We start from the raw sequence: 21,223 nt of genomic DNA, 5'->3' as shown, positions 1-21,223 counted from the left end.
ATTAAAAAAGAAATTGGACGATTGCAATAACAACAACAACAGCAACAACAACAACGGCAACAACTTCAACTACAACAGTTTGAGCCTTAACAAAAACCGCGAAAACCCAGAAAGAGAAAGCGGAGGGATTACTATGATCCAGAACTTCAATTAAGTATTACATTAGAATCGCACCGTAGCTATATATAGCAAGAAGAAGCGAGCAGTGTCTGCCGACAGTGTTGAAAATGCGTATAAATTTTTACTCAATTAAAACTGTGCTAGTAACGGATTAAATATTTGCTTTTGCTTTACTTATTCCACATTGATACAGGGTGAACATGGCCCAGTTGGAGAATCTGGAACTCCTGGACCTCCGGTGAGTCCTTGTTAAATATTAATTTTTCTGCACTGCATTTTTTCACTGGTATGGCTCATTCTTTATTACAGTGCATTGGTTGAGAAGTGGTGTTAATTATTTCGATTTTTCATATTTGTTGTTAAGGGTCGTCCTGGTAGAATTGGTCAAACAGGGAGTAACGGAGAAGATGGGCCACTGGTAAACTGATTATTCTTTTCAAAAGGGCGTGTATAATTTATTATTTAATATGAGAGGTTAGGGACAGAGAATAACCGAATGCTGAGACTGAAGATAGTAGGTAGTATTTAACTTACTGTGTTGCGCCATAAAACATATAAGCAATAGCCTCCATCTAGCGCGAAAATATGCAAAGATATTTGTCCGCGGACATAATCTGTGTGTTTATTACCCTTCAAATATTTTTCGCAACACGCGCAGTTTTGAAAATATGGGAATATCAATCGGATCTTCGCCAGTTTTAGCTGGGGCATATTGAGTCACGTGACGCATTTAGATCAATCGCGCACGAGCGAAAACATTTGATGGATTATAATAATGGATAAAATGACTAGTTTTTGTTTGTTATTCTTTTAGGGATGGTTTTTTAAATAGTTTTTTTTGTTGTTGTTGTTTTAAGTGTTTCTCAGTTTGTTTGTTTGTTTGTTTGTTTATTTGTTGACCTCTATTTCACATGTGATAGGGTGGACCAGGAGTTCGTGGTCCTGCGGGTCGTACTGGAAGGCCAGGTCTAACGGTACGTGCGAACGAAGGCGTGTCATACCTTAACGTCATTGAAAACAGCATCCTTGCGTTGTTGTTTCATTTACATCTTGATGTGAAGTAATAGCTCAGTATTCTAATAAGGTTGGCCGGGGTAAAGATACATGCATCGGGTTTATCAAACATCGACTACATTCTCTTATTAATGTTAGCGTCTAGGTTTGCTGACAATTATTAACTCAGTTTGTTTTATTCCTCGAACACAGGGTTGGCCAGGCAGGCGAGGATTTCCCGGAAGAAGAGGACGTAAGGGAGAAAAGGTGCGATATTGTTAACTTAGCTACATTTAGCTTATTCAGATCAGAAATTGTAGTTTAAAGCTTTAAAATTTAGGCTGCGAGTAATGTGATCACGGTTCAATTAGGCTTGGTTAAAACTAGATTTTTTTGGTGTAAATTTAGAATTAACTCAACGTTTAGTCCTATTACTAGTTACATTAGGGTGTTCTTAAATTGAAATAATTTTTTTGATTTTAGTTTAACTCTAAACCTCCTAGTATAGTTTATACTGTTTTAGGAACATCCAATTAAGGTATAAACGACATCAGCAGGACGTTATTCCGTTATGTTTGCAGTGTGAACGTTCTGACATAATGACATAATAGCAACATAACGGCACGAGCGTAATGTTATAAGGAAAAAAATCTGATCTTTTCCTTATGATTTATGTCGATGTTCATATTACCGACATAACCGGTGGTGTCGCGCGTTATCTCATTATGTCGTTATGTCGCTGGTGTGAACTAGGCCTCAACTGTTTAAAAATTACACCTGGCCATTTTGGGTGTGCCTTGTGTTTGTTGTTACCCTGCTAGAACGTTCTTGATGAAAACACAAAAATAAGGAATAGAAATGTAAAGAATTTAAAATTGTTTTTATTTTGGAATAGGGTAGCGCCGGAAACCCCGGTCTACCTGGCAATGACGGGAAGAACGGCCAACCGGTATGTACTTGAGAGAAGTAAATGTATGCTTGTGAGAGAATGCGATTTAGTTTGTTGGAACTCTATACCATCTTCAAACTTTTCTGGTTAGATAGACCTTAGCTACGAAAGCAGTTTTCCATTTATTGTCGTAAAACCAAAGCCAAAGTAGTCACTCTGGCCAAGACAATCTAGAGAACCAATCAAAGCTCGAAGCAAATACATGTAACTGGCTCGAAGTGCGAAAAGACGTGTGCGAGCGAGACCCGCTTCGTGTAGTGATGTAAAACCAAAACAAATGTGATTTACCTCCGAAACTCAAATGAAAACCGCTCTTTGATCATTGTGTATTGCTTATTTCCACCATTTCATGTAGGGAGAAGATGGAAGAACTGGTTCGCAGGGTCTCCCAGGTCTTCCAGGGCCCAAGGTGAGTATGTCAGAAAAGTGAAAAAGTGTGAACAGATTGGACTTTCCAAAAATCTCTACCCACGACGCAGCCACGGAAAGAGATTAGAATCTGACCTTCTCGGTCATAGTTAAGTCTCCTAGGCGTAAGCCCTTTCTGCTCGCCACACAACTTTTTTTTGACGTACACTTACGAAAAATTCTAAAAAGAACCATTTAAACAAGTTGAAATAAATTAATTTGCTCTAGAAGTACCCTTAGCGCCTCAACGTAGTAAATCAGATTATGAAGATGAAAACCGTGACTTTTCAAAACTCAGTGAATAACCTAGAGTTTTAATTAGAAAGCTGACCTGCATTTGGCTGAGGAGAGGTGTGCTAAGTGTCGGGGCCTGCTGCACCCAGAAAAATACTCCTTATATAGTTCAGCGTCTAATCACTTAGACCTGCGCTCCATCCCTGCTTGCCGCCGGCGAAACGAAATGAAACGTTGCGCGCATGGGGAAGAGGCAGACCGAACCTGCCGTGTTTTCTATACTACAATGTAGTTGAGGCTGTTTCAGCTGATTTCTCAGAGGGATGGGGCATATTGAATTCCAACCACTTATTGTCCCATGAAAGCACTTTAACCGACAGGCAGAGGTATAACAACTCAGTAAGGTTGCATTATGTGCTACGATCAACAGGGTAAAGCTGGTTATGACGGAATACCAGGAAGACCTGGAAGGCGTGGAGAAGAGGTATATACAATTGTCTCGTTACTTATTCAGATGAAATAAATGAGATATTGAATGACGTTGTACATGTTTGGTAGTTAACTTGCATTTCAAACAAAAAAAATTAGTTAAAAGGAAATATATGTTATTTGCCGGCTGGGAGGTCCGTATGGTGAAAAACTGTGACCGAGGTCTTGAAAATGCTGCCCGAGCCGGTAAATAACGTGTTTATTTTTTTTTCCTGCAGTAAATTGGTTTTACAGATTACAAATGGGTTCGTTTACGCAACTCTTGTCATTGAATCGGCTTGCGCGCCGTCTACTAGCGATTTGTAAAAAATCTCGGCAACGAGAGAGTAACTCAGTTAGTAGACAAAGAAAGATGTATTAAAAAACAGATTTTTTTTCGAACTACTTTGTGTTAGTTGCATTTATTTCACCAGTTAAGTTCTCCAAAATTGTTTTTGCGGTGTGAAATTTCGTGCGAAGTTGAAGTTTTACTACAAAAACAATTTCTGTCATTTCGTCACTTTTCTACCGTAAATTGAATAGCAGAAAGCGAGGAAATTCGTTAAGTGTATTCCACAGAAATATTTCTAAATATAGCAACGATCAGAGAGGTAAACTCAACTGAAATTGACTCAAATTTTAGGGCGAGAGAAACACAGGATTACGCGCCATTACAGCGCCAAGCTACAAACAATTAAGCAAACTCTCACAACCTCAAAACACTCAATTGAATTTACTTACAGTGACTTTTCTTGCCATTTTAAACTGAACAGAGATAAACTTGCGTTGACTAATCATCGATGGATGTGTAAAAAAGGCAAAAGATTGACGATTACCGCTTACTTTTAGGAGCGAAATTTAGGCAGCGGGAAAAATATCCGGCCCGTGGGCCGTATCGTAAAAAGCTGGACCGGTCACGTGCGTATGATTAGCCAATCAAATTGGAGGCTTTAGGATTCCGGTCCGCTCAGATGCTTGAGAAAAATATAAATGAGTATAAGACCTAGAAATACTGGAGATTTTTGTTCTCGTTGTCGTCTTTGTTCTGTAATTTTGTTTGTTTGCTTTTAAAAAGAACAGGTGAAAAAGTGTTCCTACTTCGAATAGGGTCACATACTGTTTGTGCTCTTTGTGTCGAGATAAATTCTGCCAAACAAAAATATGAACGAATCCAAAACCTTGAAAAGTGAAAATATTCATCTAACCAAGAGAAAATGTGTTAAACAAACAATAGTGCTTTATCTTAGTTATTGCGGGGCCTAAATTACCGTGGTTAAGAACATTAGTCACATTCTCTCTAATTTCATTATTTTACTTAATGTCTTTTTAGGGTGTGAAAGGCGCACAGGGAACACCGGGAATTCCAGGGATGATGGGATCGCCTGTAGGTTGATATACTTCTTAGTTCTTGTTATGAAGCTTGTTCGTTCATTGAACGATTGGACGGTAGTATGTGCTCCTCAATCCTGTTCATACGGAAGGAGGGAGGAAGCGGGGTTAGAAAAGTTTAGATTCCCTTACCAACCTTAGACGCTTGCCCTTTTATAAGCATGAAAGCAATGAGCTTCCAACCTTGGGGGCTTTTAAATTCATAATTTTTTTTTCTGGAAACAGTTTGGTGAGACATTTTTGGTCAATAATCTTGCTGTGCCGTGGCATCTTAATCTGGACAGGCATGTTAAATTTTGTAATTTTTAAATTTTCCTTTTTTAATGAAGAAAAAGCTAACTTTTACTTGTTTTATTTATTTTTTAGCTTTGTTTATCGGTTGTGACTTTTTGTGGCACAGTTTTCATATGAAAGCGATACTCGTGAAAAGCAAAACATGTATAAGAACGTGCACAATTCTTTGTTGCCTCTTTTTCAGGGCCCGGAAGGACCACAGGGTCCCCTAGGCCCCCAAGGGCAAACCGGACCCAAGGTACTTTAGAGTTGTTTTTGTATATTTTTTTTTACCTGTAGTTACAATTTCAGAAACGTTAAATGGGAAAACATTTAACCTCGGCTCTGCTTTTGTGTCATTTTTCTGTTATCATTTAGTCAATCCAACACGAACAAATAAGGAAGCTGTGTCCTATGTACATAAAATAAAAACATTTTAGTGTACAGAAAAAACACCGTAAGTATAATTATTTTGCATTTCGCCTTTGCCGTTAACTTCATTCTTAACCTGTACAATTACAAATGCAGTAGAAAGTGTCGAGACCAACATTATGTTTTCCAGAACAAATAGTTTAACATCCAACATGGGGTAACAGGACAGTTATCTCCCCGGCTGTCTATCGATACCGATATTTTTCTTTTTTTTTTTTTTTTTCATCAAGGGCGCCAAAGGCGAAAGAGGAGATTTTGGAACGAAGGGAACAACCGGAGAATTGGTGAGAGTTACATGACGGGTTAATTTTATAACTTGTTTTTGTTAAACGCCGACAGCAAGCGTTTGACTTTTTGCTATCGGTGAGCACCTAAAAGATCCAGTCGAGAAGGCCGTACCTTGTTCAGTAGTTCAACACAAGCTTTTATAAGTTCTTGCTCTATCTTATTGTTTGCTTGAATGCAACAACTTTCTATCACTACGCTAGCAAACGGACTTATCATTCCGTTGTAGGTTTAATAGTCTCATTCATCACCAGCAGAAGATTTCTTTGAGGCAGGAAATTGATACTTATTAAAAGGTCAAGAGTAACATAACCTACCAAAATTCAGTTATTAATGAATTATTCATTGTACCTAATGTATTACTAGTTACACTCATGGACAAACAAGCGAACTATTGTTTGACGTCCGGTTCTGCGTTTCAAACATGTAGGGTTCAGCTGGGGCCGCCGGTGAAACTGGTGACATGGGCCGTCCAGGAGCTGTAGTGAGTATATCATCCAACAGATAAACCTTAGACTACGATTAGGGCCTAATTTCTGATACTTTTTGTGTAGAGTGAGCAAGAACGTAAATGAGTGCGAAACGCATTTAATACTAGGGAATGCGTTGATTTTTGCGCGCTTGCGTGGTCTACCAATCGACTAATCCTGAGAAGAATAAAGAACTACTCGTGCTCGAACCAATCCTTTATGCTATATGATTTCTTTCGTGTACTAATGGGTTGTGACTGAATTGTTGCTTTGTTTATCTTTCAGGGAATGAGAGGTCCCCCAGGATTGACCGGGCGCCAAGGTGCACCTGGAAGAGTGGTAAGGACAAATGAAAAAAAATGAGACATAACAACACGCTACCTTGCCCTCATAATGCCGTGAATCCCATTTCCGAGGTCCGTATCCCCCTTCTCTAAAACCCTGTATCCGCCCAAGCTATTACTCGTTTCGTATTATTTTGCGGGTTTCACAAATTTCAGGTATATAATCAATCACTTTACTTAAACACTTTGAGGAATTATGTTTAAAAGGGTCAATAATAGCTCCTTCCCCGCTCCTCCCGCTCATTCTTTTTTTTTTTTAGGTAAATTTAGGTAAAACATGTAAATAAAAAATGTGTAATTTGTTTACCCACGGAGCACCAAAGAATTCGCGAGAACTCGTTCAGAAATGCCCGTGCATTCCAGGATCGAATTGGAATGTTGGTTTTTGAGGAGAGGGGAAAACCGGAGTACCCGGAGAAAAACCTCCCCGAGCAGAGTAGAGAACCAACAACAAACTCAACCCACATATGACGACAGGTCCGGGAATCGAACCCGGGACACAATGTGGGCGAGCGTTCTCACCATTACGCCATCCCTGTTAGGGTCAGAGTGGCTCGATTTTGGTTACGTTCTGTTTTTGTATGTTTATGAATCCAAACCCAATCAATGTCCATAGTCATAAGAGCAAAGTAAATGGAGAGCCAACATCCTGCAGCCATCTTGGCCGAGCAAGCTTGTTCGATAAAGGATTCGCTCTGTCTCATAGACAATACGTTTCGTGCAGGGCACAACGATAAATCCCGAGTTTGCAAGGTAACCCCCTTTTTCTCGCTCGGGTAGCGAGTCACAGTGCATTGTTAACGTGGCCATCTTGCGAAACTAGCCGTGTAACAAAATGTGCCTACTCGTTTAATTTGGTTTGATGGTTTCTTTCTACAGGGTTCTGAAGGCCCCCCCGGCGTACCAGGCAGACCAGGCGTGCCAGGCACAAAGGTTTGTACGAAAAGTAAAACCGAAACTAAGTTAAGTACGGAAAAAAAAACTGAAACTCACTAAGCGTACGAAACTGAGTTCTGAAAAAGGGATGAGGAATTACTTCATGAAATATTATCTCATGTAATAAGATTCAAACATTTGAAAGAAGTGTCCTTACCCCGAGGAACATTGTTTTAATGCTACCGCCTGTAGAAGGGACTGTCAGTCGAACAGAAGGTAACTCTTAGTACAAATCGAATGTCACCACAACATCCGTTCAAGATAAGGAAATTAACCTTGTCGCAGACATATAACTTTGGGCGAAGCGTTTTTTAACCTTTGACAATCCCGTTTACAATAGCATACCGCAACAACAAATATCGGACTTCTGGAATGATTTTGAAGCCGTTTTGAAGTTTATTTTGTCAGTATTCGAAAATCATTTTGGCATGTTCCTTTTCCTGCAGGGTGCTCGAGGAAGTTTTGGACGAGCGGGAAAACCAGGATCACCTGGACTACCGGTAACAAATAATTTGACAACAATTCTCGTTCAGTTCTCATGGAAAAAAATAAATTGATGTCTTGTTCTGATCTCGTTAGGGCATGGAAGGTTTAAATGGTGAGATAGGAAGACGAGGAAAAGATGGACAACTGGTTAGACCTGTTTTTCTTGTTTCAACTTCTTTCTGAAACACCTCATCAAATCGGCAGCCTAAATAGCTGCAACATTTCATTAAACCTGCCTGTGACTTCATCTGTGTTAGACTGATAACATTTGTCTTTCGCCAATAGGGACAAACTGGACCGCCGGGAAATCCGGGACGGAAAGGACATCAAGGAAGGCCTGTAAGAGTTTTGAAATATTCTGCTTTATTTTCTTCTTGTTTTCAACTTTGATTCACGCTTTGTCAAGTGTAGAGTTTTGCTAGACTGCGAAAGGTCCATTCCCCTTTCTTCTCATTTCTTTTTTCTTGTTTCTACTTACAGGGTATGCCTGGTTTCTCAGGCCCACCTGGTGCACAGGGAGCGGATGGAGAATTGGTAATCATTCATTTCTATGTAGAACTAGCGCAAGCTTCTTCACGTTTCAGGTTATGTCATCCGCTCCGCACATGCATTCCACTCAAGTCTCTTCTCCATTCCCAAACGTATGGTCATAGCAATTCATACAGTCACTGCGGTGACGTTTGTAAGGTTGGAAATGGGGCGAAGGGGGAAGTGGGAGGAGGGAGGGCGAGGGCGAGGGGGAATGGGGACAAGGCGAAAGGGAGGGAGAGGAGGTGATAAGAAAATCGAGATTTTCATTTTGCAGCCTTCACATTATTTTACCCCTAGATCAGAGAAGAACTAGAGACTGCATTATAGTCTAGCTCTCAGCCTCAGGCGATTTTAAAATAGCAAATTGGGGTGAGACGTAAAGAGTCGACGAAAGTTAAATGTCAAGATAAATGATTACATGTATGTAGTGAAAACTTCAACCTTGCAACCTCCTAAACGTCAGTTAGAAGGTTTCAACTTCAATATTTCGTAACGCCGGACAAAGCTAAAACTTTAACTGTCCGATTCGTATGCTTTTGTTGCTAGGGAGACCGCGGACTTGATGGCAGACCGGGTGCACCTGGCGATTCAGGATTTCGTGTAGGTGGAAAATAGGAAACTTGCAAATTGCTTGTGGATTATGATTCTTCTTACTACTTTTGAGTTCTGTAGCTTATCCAGTACTGAAGCTTATGCAGTACTGGAACTTATCACTGAAATCGTATGAAATTCATGTCCAAGTTTTCCTCCTTTTGTACCACTAAAACAGGCCAGTTATCTCCATTTCAACTGTCTTCAGGGCACCGCCTTGTCCTCTAAGCAATACACCACATTCCCTGTGAAAATATACAATTGATCAAGTGGTCGTAAGCTTTAAAAATGCTAAAATGAACTTAGGAAGTTTCAGTCGTTTGTTCGTCGTTTTGTCACTAACTACAGCTACAGCATTTTGTAACATTTCCCGTTTCTCTGTGGAAAATCGTCCAGCAATCATTTGACTATAAAGGTCCTATCCGCTTAACGTCTATGCTATCCATCTGAAAAATTTCTAGTTGATATTGACCAATATTTACCCTAGGAACACGTACCTTTTATTATTCGGTGATCTGTTTTACCCCATCTTCAAAACTTGTCAAGGAATGTTTCTTACTAACCATCGTCTCTCTTTGATTTTTCTGGGACGATGTCAACTTCGTTGCTTTATAAGCGTCTTTAAAAACACGGTATCCGTTAAGTGTTGCCTTTAAAAAAGGAATCTTGTAAGTTCATACGTCTGGTGGTTAACTTTTAGGGATTCCCAGGACCGGCCGGGGAAGAAGGAACTCCGGGATCCATGGGCACACCTGTAAGTAACTCGGTCAGGAACTTTCTGTGAAATAATTGCTCTCAATTAATCTGTTTGCGAAACGACTTCGTTTCCTTAAATGGAGTAGCGTACCCATAGAAATGCCTCGTAGAGCACAATTCCAAGGATTGGAAAGAAAGCAGTAAGGTGAAATGCGAAAAACATCGGGAAATGACATAAACTCTTGAGTTCTTTTTTGATAGAGCTTTTATCACGTTTTAGGGAATTCCAGGAAACGACGGGGAGCCCGGACAATCAGGAGAGCCCGGAGAAAATGTAAGTAGCAAATGATCAAACTTTTTTTTAAAAGGTTAAAGAAGTATGACAACACGCATTTGCACTCTCGGTATTTTAAAGTGGACTTCTTCTCAGTTTATCACAGTACAAAGAGCATTATTTAGAGATTTTTATTTCCCCTGATACTGATTGAATCTCAGTAGCACACTCATATCTTTACGTTGCGAACTCTGCCCTTAACCTGACGCCTTGCACCATCTCTTGCAAATAATGAACGAAATCAGTATTTTACCAAGACTTAATATACTTAATTACTGAAATGAAGTTACCCAAGGCCTCGTCCACGGCACGCCTCGTCCACACTACGCCGGAGAAATTTAAAAACGCAACAATCGCCGGTCATTTTGGATTTGTGTTTGAGGGAAACATAACACGGTTATTGTGACGTCATCATTTACGAAAAGCTCTGTTTTTTAAATGTTTTTCCGTCGACATTAAAGCGCAAAGCCAACGTCTTCAAATCATCCGGTTTCATGAGCGTTTTCGGAAAGCTCCATTTTCTTGACGGATTGGTGTGGACGGTAGGCCTAACCGTAGAAATGAAGCTGAGTTTTCACTTGAAATTTCTCCGGCTTAGCGTGCACGGGGCCCTAAGCGGAAACACAAAATATATAACTACTACCAGCTTTTTCAAGTGACAGCTCCGAAAGTAGTTGATTCTTCTTAGGGAACTTTATTTAAGTATGTTTTCAACAGCATCGAGAAGAAACATTTGCACGAGTACCTTACTTATTATTATTTCCCAAATAATGATATTCCCAGGGGGACGAAGGAGAACTGGGCCCTCCGGGTAAACCTGGAAGCTATGGCGTTCTTGGACTTCTGGGGGAATCAGGAACAAAGGGCGAGATCGGCGTTCAAGGAGATCTGGTAAGAATCACTGTAATGGAGACAACTGCCTTGCGCTATTTGCTTATCTTTTATTTATTTGTTTATTCATTTTTTTTTTTTATTAGTATACACTCAGTGAGTTCTATTTGAAATCCATGAATCTGATTTTAATTAACTCCTTATTTTTGGCTTAGAAATACATAAACATTTTAGCTTTTAAACGTCCATTATTCAGACCGCTCACTTCGTTTTCTAGTCGCTCATAGAACATTCGGGCTGTAGTGCAATTGTTTTAAAATAAAAACAGACGCTAATTTGCCTGATTACGTTGTGGTTCTATGGAGGACTGCCTCTTTTTTCTCTACAATATTCTTACTTATTGTTTCCAGGGAGACGATGGTGCAGATGGAAGCGTAGGAGAGAGAGGGCAAAGTGGACTAGAGGTTTGAATAGACCATTTGCCTCTGTGTCAAAACAGGAGCCCATCATGGGCTCCTGGTCAAAACGAGTCTTCGTTCGAAACCATTCATATGAAAATGTGTGTCGCCTGCACGTCCATTTTCATGCAAATCAAACTCATTTTCATCTGAAAGGTTTTTCACGAGGACTTGTTTGAGACAGAGGCGCAAGGTAACTCGGTAATATGGCTTATTATTCACTATGATCTTTTTTCTTGTTTTCAATTGTCTATCCTTTTCCTCGGCTGTAGTTCTTGCGGACTTTTCGATAGCCCGCAATAGGGAAGATATTTGTTTACAAACATTGTTTTTGTCATTTAAATGTTCAAAACGTTAAACAAAAGAATTCTTTGTTTCACCAACCAATAGCTCTCTGTTTGGCATATTAATAACAATAAGTGACGTCACCGATATCTTTGTTATGGACCAATTTCGATATATTAAAATTCAGCCTAAGACAACAGACCTCAGCACGAGGCTGTGGGTAATAAACCCCACAAACTCTGTAGTTATTCCCCAGAGCCTCGTACTGAGGTCTATTATTTCAGTCTGAATTTTAATATATCGAAATTGGTCTATTGCATACACCAATGGCAGTCAATTAAGTAAAAAAAAATTTTTCAGGGGATAAAAGGAACGGCTGGCGAGGAGGGCGAGACTGGAACAACTGGACAAAAGGTACTGATCATAAACAAATTACTTCCGCGCGAATTGCAAGCCAGAGTGAAAGAGTGTGAACTAACCTTACAATTCTCTTTTCAGGGAGATACCGGATTTATGGGGATTTTCGGAATGCCTGGCGAACCAGGAGAAGATGTAAGGAAATGAAGATAAATGAAGATAAAATACCGTAAACCACGATTATTAACCCTAGTCGTTATAAACACTCATTTTGGGAACAGGATTGCTCTATGGACCCGTCCACATTACGCCGGCCTTGTGTCCACACTAATTCGTCACGAAAACGGAGCTTTTGGAAAACGCTCTTCAAACCGGAGGAATTTGAAAACACCGACTTTGCGTTTTAATGTGGTCAGAAAACATTTTGAAAACGGAGCTTTTCGAAATTGATAACGTCACGATAATAACGTGGTTCCCCTACCCGAGTTTTCTTCAAACACAAATCAAATATAACCGGTAATTGTTGCGTTTTTAAATTTCTCTGCCGTTGTGATGCTATTTTAGTAGCTGCTAATATATTTAGGGCGAAACGGTTAAGATGTGTTTTATCAGAATGAAAACCCGAGGGAGGGTTCTCCCACCCCACCCACTTCCTCCATCCTCCTTGAACAATGTCAAAAAATATAAGTTTGCCTGTATTTTGAGTTTCAAACTTGGCGTTTCTCACTGATCCCATTCTTAAGCCTTCGGACGTACAATGATGGGAAGTGGGATAAATGCCACCCCTTTAAAGACTGCGAGCAGTCTCTCTTCTGCTCTAATATCCGCGGGAAACACAAAACCTTAGATGCTGTGCACGTCTGCTCCGGGATTAGCTTGGGAAGAAGGCCCATTTGGGGAGTTATCTCTCGTACCCTCCATCCCCTCTTGCTATGCCTGGTTTATGTCAGGAAAGATTACGAAATAATTAGGTTGAAATAAGTGGCCAGTTTTTCTAAGATTTGCGGTCCTTAAATGTTTCGTCGCCTTGAATTTATTGAGATCCTAAATGTGAATTTATCTCTTGGTGTACCAGGGCATGCAAGGCGAACGCGGACAAGATGCAGGTATCGGCCCTCCTGGACCAAAGGTAACATACTCAAAGATTTCATCCGCTAGATGAGAGTTAGCGGCCATTGCAAAAAGTGAAGAGTGTTGACAACGATTGTTTTGTGATTACGATAGGGCGTGATGGGACCTCAAGGAATACCGGGACCACAAGGCTATAGTGGAGACGAGGTAAATGAAGTCTTGATAATTATATAGTTTACCTGGCTGTTGCCAATCAGTTCTTCTGGCGACTCAGTTTTACGGAAGAATCTGAGCTCAAATTAGACCGAGGTCAACATTACAATTAAAATTTCTTTTAAGTTGATGTGATTTAATTTCCTCATTGTTTGCCGAGTGAGTGATTAGATTCTGATTAGAGATAGTTTTGACAGTAGTTCTTTCAGACAAATTATTGGCCAAGATATTTGAATAAGGCAGACAAATAATTCGTCAAAAATGTACCAGGTGTACGGCGGACGATTCAGTGTAATCCTGAAACATCCAACATTCATATGGCTTCTATCCACGGTTATATGTGCGTTGCGTGTCAATTCTCAGTTTGGAAGACTTTTATCGGCAATACACAATTGCATACACAGTTGGGAGCCAACACTGATTATCATAACTCCCCCCCCCCCCCCCCCCCAGGTCATAACTCCACTTTCTGTTGTGTTATACTTTAGAGTGTGTAATATCTTTTTTTTTCCTTCAGGGAATCACGGGACCTCAAGGTGACCACGGAACTCCTGTAAGTAATATAACTAAACCGCAGCTTTTTTTTACTTTATGTTGTTGCAGGCGATTCACGCTTCTCGCTTTTGTCTACGTGGTAAGAGGTCTTCAGTATCAAAATTCAACTTGAGAATATATGAAGGAGGCATTCAAAAAGATTCAAATTGAGGGAGAGAGCCGGTCAAGTGAATGGACGTTCTTCGACCATTCCCGTTTATTGACCTTTTTAGGTTGTTTATAAGGACTGTTATATGACTGGGATTCTTTAACAGGAAGTTAAACAAAACAAAACAAAAAACACACTTTTAACTTTATTACATAGAATTGTCTATGACAAGCTAATCTGGCATGGCCGCAATGCACCAATGCACTGTGAGCACATGAATAGCGTGTAAACATGTGGAATAGCGACTAAAAACAAAATCACTATATTTGTTGAGCAAAACTACGTTTCTGTACACATAAAAACACACAGAAAAACACAAAACAAAAAAGACGCAACCAACTGGGTCAAAACAGTGTAATCCACCTGGTTGCTAATATTAAGTTAAAACAATTTACAGTAATTTTAATTATTTTTTTGTTTTGTTTTGTTTCTAGGGTGAAAGAGGCAGAACGGTAATGTTTATTTTGTCCGTTACATAAAATAGCACATAACACATCCTAACCTGATTATACTGTTAGCGTAGAGTGGCAGTAAATTTTGGAATGCTGGAAACTACACTGCCTTTGTTTTATATCAACGAAAGAGCTTTGTTCTAAGCACGTTGAATGACAAAATACCTGACGTTTCGTGGTGCGTGTGCTTCTTTATCCGGGATACAAAAACACCGTGAAATATCTCTGATGAAGAAAGTACAAGTACTGTGTGTCAAACTGCCAATTATTTTTTATCTATATAAAGAAGGATAATTATTGTCATTGTGCATCAATCTTACTTAGCTTTCTTATCTAGAATGGACATTATTTCTAGTTACCTCTCATAACCCGTGCATTGGCAAATTCCTAATTCCAAGCTTTTTAACTGAACATTGCGTGAAAACTTACCGTGAAGGCCTACATCCTACAATATCAGCGGGATCAATTGGGTTAAAGCAAGCAAAACAATGGTGTCTGCTCAGACATTGAATATCCCTAGGATCCGGATTGCAAGCATTATTGAAGCCCATCTATGGGCGGAAGTTTGAATGCCAACCACGCGCTCAATAATTCTAAATGTATTGTACTTTCGCCAAGAATGTTTCTTTTAATTTAAACAGCTAACATTGTTTTCTTTCTACAGGGAACCGAAGGACCACAAGTAAGTTATTTCATGTTCGTTTTGTCAGCTATTACACATACCTTGCAATACGCTAAGAACTGAATCAAAGGATAAAACACTGCATTTCAGTGATGATTTATGTGATATGACATGAGCCTTCGTATCTGAGCGGAACATTTTTAAAAGTTGATCGTCTTCATCTTTTTCCTGCAATTCAAATGCAATTTGTTTCAAGATGTTATTTTTCCCTATAGGGACCTCCTGGACCGCCCGGCCCACCTGGAGAACAGGTCAGTTGATGTTTTCATTGACGACAAGTCCTCCAAGTTAACATGCTTTGGAGTTTTAAACCCACGTGCAGAATTTCCGTAGCCCCTCGAACCCCCGTGTGTGAATCCCTTACTCTTTTCATCTCTTTTCGATTTCCACACTATGCCAGAGAAATTTGAAAGCGAAACTTTATTTCTACGGTTAGGCCTTTCGTCCACACTAATTCATCACAAAAACGGAGCTTTTCGAAAACGCCCTTCAAACCGAAGGAATTTGAAAACGCCGGCTTTGCGTTTTAGCTTGGACGGAAGACGTTTTGTAAACGGAGCTTTCTGAAAACGATGACGAAAATGACAGCGATTGTTGCGTTTTCAGTTTTCTCCGGCGTAGTGTGGACAGAAAACAGTTGATGGGTTTCAGAGTAAGAACGCCGTTTTCAAATTTCTCCGGCGTAGTGTGGAGGCAGCCTTTCGATCTCTTTTTGTCTCTTTTCGAGTCAACTTACGCAATTGTATAGTGCAATGATGACTGTTATGTTTTTTTGTGTGTGTTTACAAACAGGGTATTCCAGGCAAAGCGTCAGTCTCTTGGGTAGGGAGCTCTGTTTGTTGTTGTATTAGTTATTATTTTGAGAAGGATCGGTTTTCTGTCTAACATTGATATAATTCATTGCGACTCTTATTTTTAGGTTTACGAAAATCAATTACAGCAAAATAAAGGTCCAGGATTTAGACTGTACTCAACTGAAGAGGTACTGTAGCTTGATTGAGCATTTTGTAATAACTACGGTAGACGGATCTTGCTTTAGGTGACAAAAGTAGTTGAGACACTTTTAGTGGGGGTGGGGAATGGTTTCGAAAATAGAGTTTCACAGTGAGGTGTCTCAACGCTTATACAAATATTGTTTGTGATGTTTATAAGTTTTTAATTCAGTTTAAATTCTTCGTTCCTACATATAGCTGACGCTTGTCTGTTACCTTTTTCCCTGTAGGGAAAATCTAGTGCCGTTTGGAATTATCTCAGAGGCCTTGGCAATGTTATTTATTTCTACAAATCACAAAACGGCACCAGAATATCCCCAGCGCGTTCTTGTAGGGAACTTCATCTGGAACATCCTGGTTATCCAAGTGGTAGGTGAATTATGAAACATTGTATGCAAGGTCGGAACCAAACCAAGCAAATTGGCTTCTTTTTTGAACAACAAGAATAGTGCAGCATGTATTCTTTGACTTTTGTCTCCAACATCCGCCCGCTTCCCACACAACAACAAAATGACAACGGTACCTCTAAATTCGCCGTAACTGGGATGTCGTCATTTTGTCATTTAAGTTTGAAAATAAGATCTCAGATTTTTATTGCGAAAGAAATTTTGGTTCTGAGCGCTGGTAAGTGAGCGAAACCACCTTTTACTAGGAATTGATATTCGTAAATTGACCTCCTGTTAGGTAGGTAGCTTACGATTCTGAATGTCACTCCGTCCTTACAATGATAAGCTCCAGGTTAATAGTCGCACACGCTTGAATCGAAAGGTCAAACAGTTTAAATCTTCAGTTATGCAAAACATAGTTTATTCATAACTTTTAATTTCTTTAAGGTAAATATTGGATTGATCCAAACGAAGGATGTACCAGTGACGCGGAATATGCTTATTGCGACTTCGAACGAGGTGCCTCCTGTATATTTCCAAAGAACAACAAGGTTTGCCGATTTCCTGTTTCCAATCTACTTAATCTTTCGTTCTTTAGCCGTGTATTTTGAGCTTGCATGAAATTATCACCGTCATTCCTTCGTATGCCAGGCCAAGGGAATAGTATAACAAAGTATAACAAACTCTTCAGCATCCTACATCGCACAGTTGCCTTTTTATGGTCTCAGCGCTAGCCTTAGATCTCAAGGACGAGGCGGCGTGGCCGAGTGGTTACGGCGCTGGACTTGAAATTCGAAGGTCGCGGGTTCAAGTCCCGCTCTGACCGCTTAGCTGGAGTTGTTTCTCGGTAGACCTTACTTCAACTACTCGGTCATGCTCGCCTGTCTCCCGCCAGCTGGGATTTTAAAGCCTGTTATGTTTAGTTAATATATTTGTTTCTTTCAGTTTAAGTGGCATGCCTATGAACTAGCTGGTGTAACTAAGCGCATTGACCACTATAAACAACAACAACAACAAGCTCCCTATCGAAGATGACCGACCAATCCTTGTACTTGGAACTAATCATGCACAATATCATTACAGGTTAAAGACCTCGATGCAAAACCATTTCGGTGGATGAGTGAAAGATCTCCACGCGGAGAACTTGTAAGTAAAAACTGAGGTTTGATACTAAAAAGACACTACTAAGATCGTCACCGAGTTTTATCATGCCACCACCGTCTGAATTTGCGCTCGTTTCTATCTTCGTCGAAGCATATTTCACGTCTACCGTTTGTTGTGTCCCGGGTTTGCAAAGCAGTACTAAATCCATCGGCTCATAAATTAAGTAATTCATGTTATTGTTATCTCTTCATCTCAATCGTTACTCGCATCAACTGACTGGCGTTTGGGTCTTCCTATACTGCTGCGCTGAAATTATCTTCATTTTGCAGATAAATTACAGCATGATTCCTGTGCAGATGAAATTCTTGAGACTTCTAAGCAGGAGTGTGTATCAGAACATAACATATCACTGTTATAATTCCCGAGCCTGGGACGAACAGGAAGGCCGTACCATTAGACTGCAAGGAGACAACGAGATGGAGCTGACAAGCTTTTTGAAGACCAAACCCATTGTGCTAAAGAATGGATGCAAGGTAAAGGTGTTATGACATTTGCAGAGATGTAACGACGTTTTTTTTTCGTGTAATAATTTGAAAGGCTCGCTCAGTTAAGGCTCAGGTCGAAAGTCCGTTGCAGAAGATTTCATTTTTTTTCTTTTTTTATCGTATATGTGTTATTGAACGGTGGTTGAGAGAGACAGCGAGAGTAGGGAAAACTTAGATGAAATGTTGCTTGCACTGAAGTCTTATCCTGTATATGAGAAAAGTCCTTTCCGGTTAGGCTATTCTTTCCTTTAACACAGGCTCTAACTCCAGATAATGGAATTCCGTAGATATTAACTCTACTTGTGGTAAATGGTATACAAAGAACATGCATCGATCTTTGAATTCGTCCGCGCTAATTAGTTGAGAGGTATGGTCGATGATATTATAAACTGTACATCCAATGACGTAGTTGTAACGCAACAAAACGCAACTTTCGGAAAACTTCAGAAATTATCCGACTTTCCTAAGAAACTGGAATCGGCCACTGGAAAAATATCGATTGGAAGATTTCGGGCGCAATTCCGCTTCCAGCGTAAAAAAAAATAGTGCGCGATCGATCGATAAAACAATGTCGATGGATCGTTGGATTTGTGGGTCGATTTATCGACTGACCGACTGACTGATCGATCTGATATATCGATCTTATTTAGTAGTCAATTGATTGACTGGTTAATTTCATGTGTATTTTATATTTTGTATCTCGCAGGTAGCAGACAACGAATGGCATCAAACGATATTGGAGTTCAACACAACTAGCAAGGAAGCATTACCAATCGTTGACGTTGCTCCTTTCGACATAAATAATTCACGTAAAAAGCAAGAGTTTTTCTTGGAATTGGGGCCCGTCTGTTTTTTGTACTAATTTCGCCATAAATGACTCTCGATCATCCGGCCCATTCACACGTTATTCATCTGCTCTAACCGTACAATGCGTGTGGTTACTAACTGGATTGGAGCGAAACGAATAGATAAAGATATGATACCAATATACAAATTATCTCTTTTACTCGCGAAAATGTGTTTTATTTATTTATTGCAGGTTTGAAATTTCTTAAAAGCTGAATTAAGTACATACCTCATCACATAGGATTTCCACGAAACCCTCGCTTTCCTCTTGCCAGTAACCTTACGAGTTCTTGAACAAAAGTTTTAGAAGCTTACTTTCAATTACGTAGTCTGTATTTTCTAACATCTAGGCAAACTCATTCAATTGTTTATACGATTTTTCTTGTATATTAAGTGCGCTGGAATCGCTATATTTATTCTAAGTGAAAAATCATAAAATACCTCAGTTTAAGAAGCCAAAAGTCTACCTATACGCTGTTAATTATGAATTGTGCTCAGCTGTGTACATTTGATTTTCAATATTCCAAGTTTGCTTGGAGTCCAAGGTGACTCTCCAAGCAAGGGGTTTGCTTATGTTAACAAATGTCTCCATACGGGTATAGAATAAATCCTTTTTCTTGTTCTTGTGCCTGTTAAAATCGATATTAATATAGTTGAAAACTGCCTAGTACGATTTGACCTCGTCTCTCAGTTCCCACAAATAATTTAACTTTTTTAATGGAAGTATGCTATTCATACCATTTGCATTTATAACAGTATTTGTACCAGTATCCAACAGCTTTCATATTACTCTGGAGATCTAACTTCTAACAACATGTCTGTTAGTTTACATGAACTCGGCTTCTAGATTATGGAAGGCTAAAGCCGGTTTACAGTCGGCCCACTTCACCCCCCCCCCCCCACCCCCCGCCTCCCGCCTCCCCCCTCCCCCGAACCGATTCCCTGCTCCCAAATGAGCCTTAACTAATGGCCAAGCAATTTTGAGAATGGGAAAGGGTTCCATCCAAACGACAATGGCTAATTCCCTCCATGAGAAACGTCTGTAGGGAATCATGGTAGTTGTATTCATCATCTTGGACTGGATACTTGTTTTAATGAAAACAACCGCCATGATTCCCTGCAGGCATGTCTCATAGAGACTTAGATAATGACAACAACCTTTTGGTAAGTATACCTGTCGTCGCGGACACTAGAAATGATTTCTTTTCGCCCAGGACGGATATTAATTTTACACTGATCAACCACCTCAGCAATATTATAATCTCAAACTCACCAGGTTACAAGATTGAACCATTTTAATTTTTTTTCCCTAGCGGAGAGGGAACAATATGATACAGGATGATAGAATGACATATACTTTAAAAGTAGAGGTCGTTACATTTAATTAACGTACGTCATAAATATATATTCTCTAGCTTCTTGTATTAGTCGATCCTCTCCACGACTGAAAGGCTTAAGTCTGGTCTCGGACTTAGGCCTTCCGCACAACCAGGGCAAAATCAAATATTACAATTTTTACTCAGCTTGAATACTGTGCAGGTACATGATCAGAATCGGGCTAACCTTGACTTTGCACTTTGATTTAATCACGGTTTTACAGGTCAATACCCAGGTTCTGGAGGTTTTCTCTTTTCCTTTTCGTTAACAAATGTGAGCCACGAGCAAGAAGAAGGAAAACCTCTGGCACCAGGATAACTGATCTTGAGGATGTCTGTCTTAGATAGGGTCTTGTAGAAGCTCTCGAAATGTCCCACATGAATGGCTCGATATCCTTCTTTGAGAGAACAATAGACCAAACAACAAAAACAATGCCCCTAGCCCTAAAACAATAACAGCTGGTACAATAATAAAACAATACCAGCTTACGAGAGCTGCTACACTTTCAGAGAGTTGCTCTGGTCCCGCTCTCCACCACTGACAAAGTAAGAAGTCCTGCACAGCGATTTGGTTAATTTTGTCAGCTTTGACTGTATATCCAAAAGTGTTTCTCATCAGGCATGTACAAAGCTGCAACGAAAAATTCATGAAATGATAAAACTTGTTCTTTCTCCGGATAAGTGGATACGGCTTCATGAAGGCCGCATGCGAGGGTTCGTATGACTAAGCTGAACTGTTTTCGAGTCAGGGATATACCGCCATATCGTTGCCATGGCAACTGTTTTCGATCAGGAACATGCCGTCATACTGTTTCCATGGCAAGTTTTAATGCCACGAAAATGATCATAAGTTGTTCGCCAGTGTTTGACCTCAAGATCATTCTGATTGATTGATTGATTGATTGTTTATTTACCTATGTTTAAAATCATTTACAATATGAATTGTGACAAAAGTAAGATAACTATTCGAGAGGGAAACTGTC

At 39.9% G+C, this 21,223-nt stretch overlaps 1 protein-coding gene across 8 annotated transcripts in view; it reads left to right on the top strand.

The window, feature by feature from the left end:
* The window catches only part of LOC110069278 (uncharacterized), a 63,692-nt gene extending 44,206 nt beyond the window's left edge, over positions 1-19,486 (top strand). For all 8 annotated transcript variants that reach the window (XM_089284074.1, XM_089284079.1, XM_089284075.1 and 5 more), the window contains 37 exons: positions 314-358; positions 485-538; positions 1,041-1,094; positions 1,327-1,380; positions 2,009-2,062; positions 2,418-2,471; positions 3,135-3,188; positions 4,503-4,556; positions 5,040-5,093; positions 5,497-5,550; positions 5,982-6,035; positions 6,307-6,360; positions 7,245-7,298; positions 7,748-7,801; positions 7,881-7,934; positions 8,073-8,126; positions 8,268-8,321; positions 8,865-8,918; positions 9,610-9,663; positions 9,886-9,939; positions 10,723-10,830; positions 11,181-11,234; positions 11,874-11,927; positions 12,012-12,065; positions 12,946-12,999; positions 13,095-13,148; positions 13,672-13,707; positions 14,292-14,309; positions 14,974-14,991; positions 15,207-15,242; positions 15,784-15,813; positions 15,911-15,973; positions 16,214-16,352; positions 16,817-16,920; positions 17,453-17,515; positions 17,803-18,006; positions 18,725-19,486. In XM_089284074.1, the coding sequence (XP_089140200.1) occupies positions 314-358; positions 485-538; positions 1,041-1,094; positions 1,327-1,380; positions 2,009-2,062; positions 2,418-2,471; positions 3,135-3,188; positions 4,503-4,556; positions 5,040-5,093; positions 5,497-5,550; positions 5,982-6,035; positions 6,307-6,360; positions 7,245-7,298; positions 7,748-7,801; positions 7,881-7,934; positions 8,073-8,126; positions 8,268-8,321; positions 8,865-8,918; positions 9,610-9,663; positions 9,886-9,939; positions 10,723-10,830; positions 11,181-11,234; positions 11,874-11,927; positions 12,012-12,065; positions 12,946-12,999; positions 13,095-13,148; positions 13,672-13,707; positions 14,292-14,309; positions 14,974-14,991; positions 15,207-15,242; positions 15,784-15,813; positions 15,911-15,973; positions 16,214-16,352; positions 16,817-16,920; positions 17,453-17,515; positions 17,803-18,006; positions 18,725-18,880 (2,316 nt within the window). In that variant the 3' untranslated portion in view covers positions 18,881-19,486. The remainder of the gene's footprint in view (positions 1-313; positions 359-484; positions 539-1,040; positions 1,095-1,326; positions 1,381-2,008; positions 2,063-2,417; positions 2,472-3,134; positions 3,189-4,502; positions 4,557-5,039; positions 5,094-5,496; positions 5,551-5,981; positions 6,036-6,306; positions 6,361-7,244; positions 7,299-7,747; positions 7,802-7,880; positions 7,935-8,072; positions 8,127-8,267; positions 8,322-8,864; positions 8,919-9,609; positions 9,664-9,885; positions 9,940-10,722; positions 10,831-11,180; positions 11,235-11,873; positions 11,928-12,011; positions 12,066-12,945; positions 13,000-13,094; positions 13,149-13,671; positions 13,708-14,291; positions 14,310-14,973; positions 14,992-15,206; positions 15,243-15,783; positions 15,814-15,910; positions 15,974-16,213; positions 16,353-16,816; positions 16,921-17,452; positions 17,516-17,802; positions 18,007-18,724) is intronic.
* The last annotated feature ends 1,737 nt before the right edge of the window (positions 19,487-21,223 follow it).

Source organism: Orbicella faveolata, unplaced genomic scaffold, assembly GCF_042242905.1.
Source record: "Orbicella faveolata isolate gen_17 unplaced genomic scaffold, um_ofav_v1 contig_13, whole genome shotgun sequence".
Taxonomy (NCBI): Eukaryota; Metazoa; Cnidaria; class Anthozoa; order Scleractinia; family Merulinidae; genus Orbicella; species Orbicella faveolata.
This window is presented reverse-complemented; position numbering and strand designations above follow the sequence as displayed.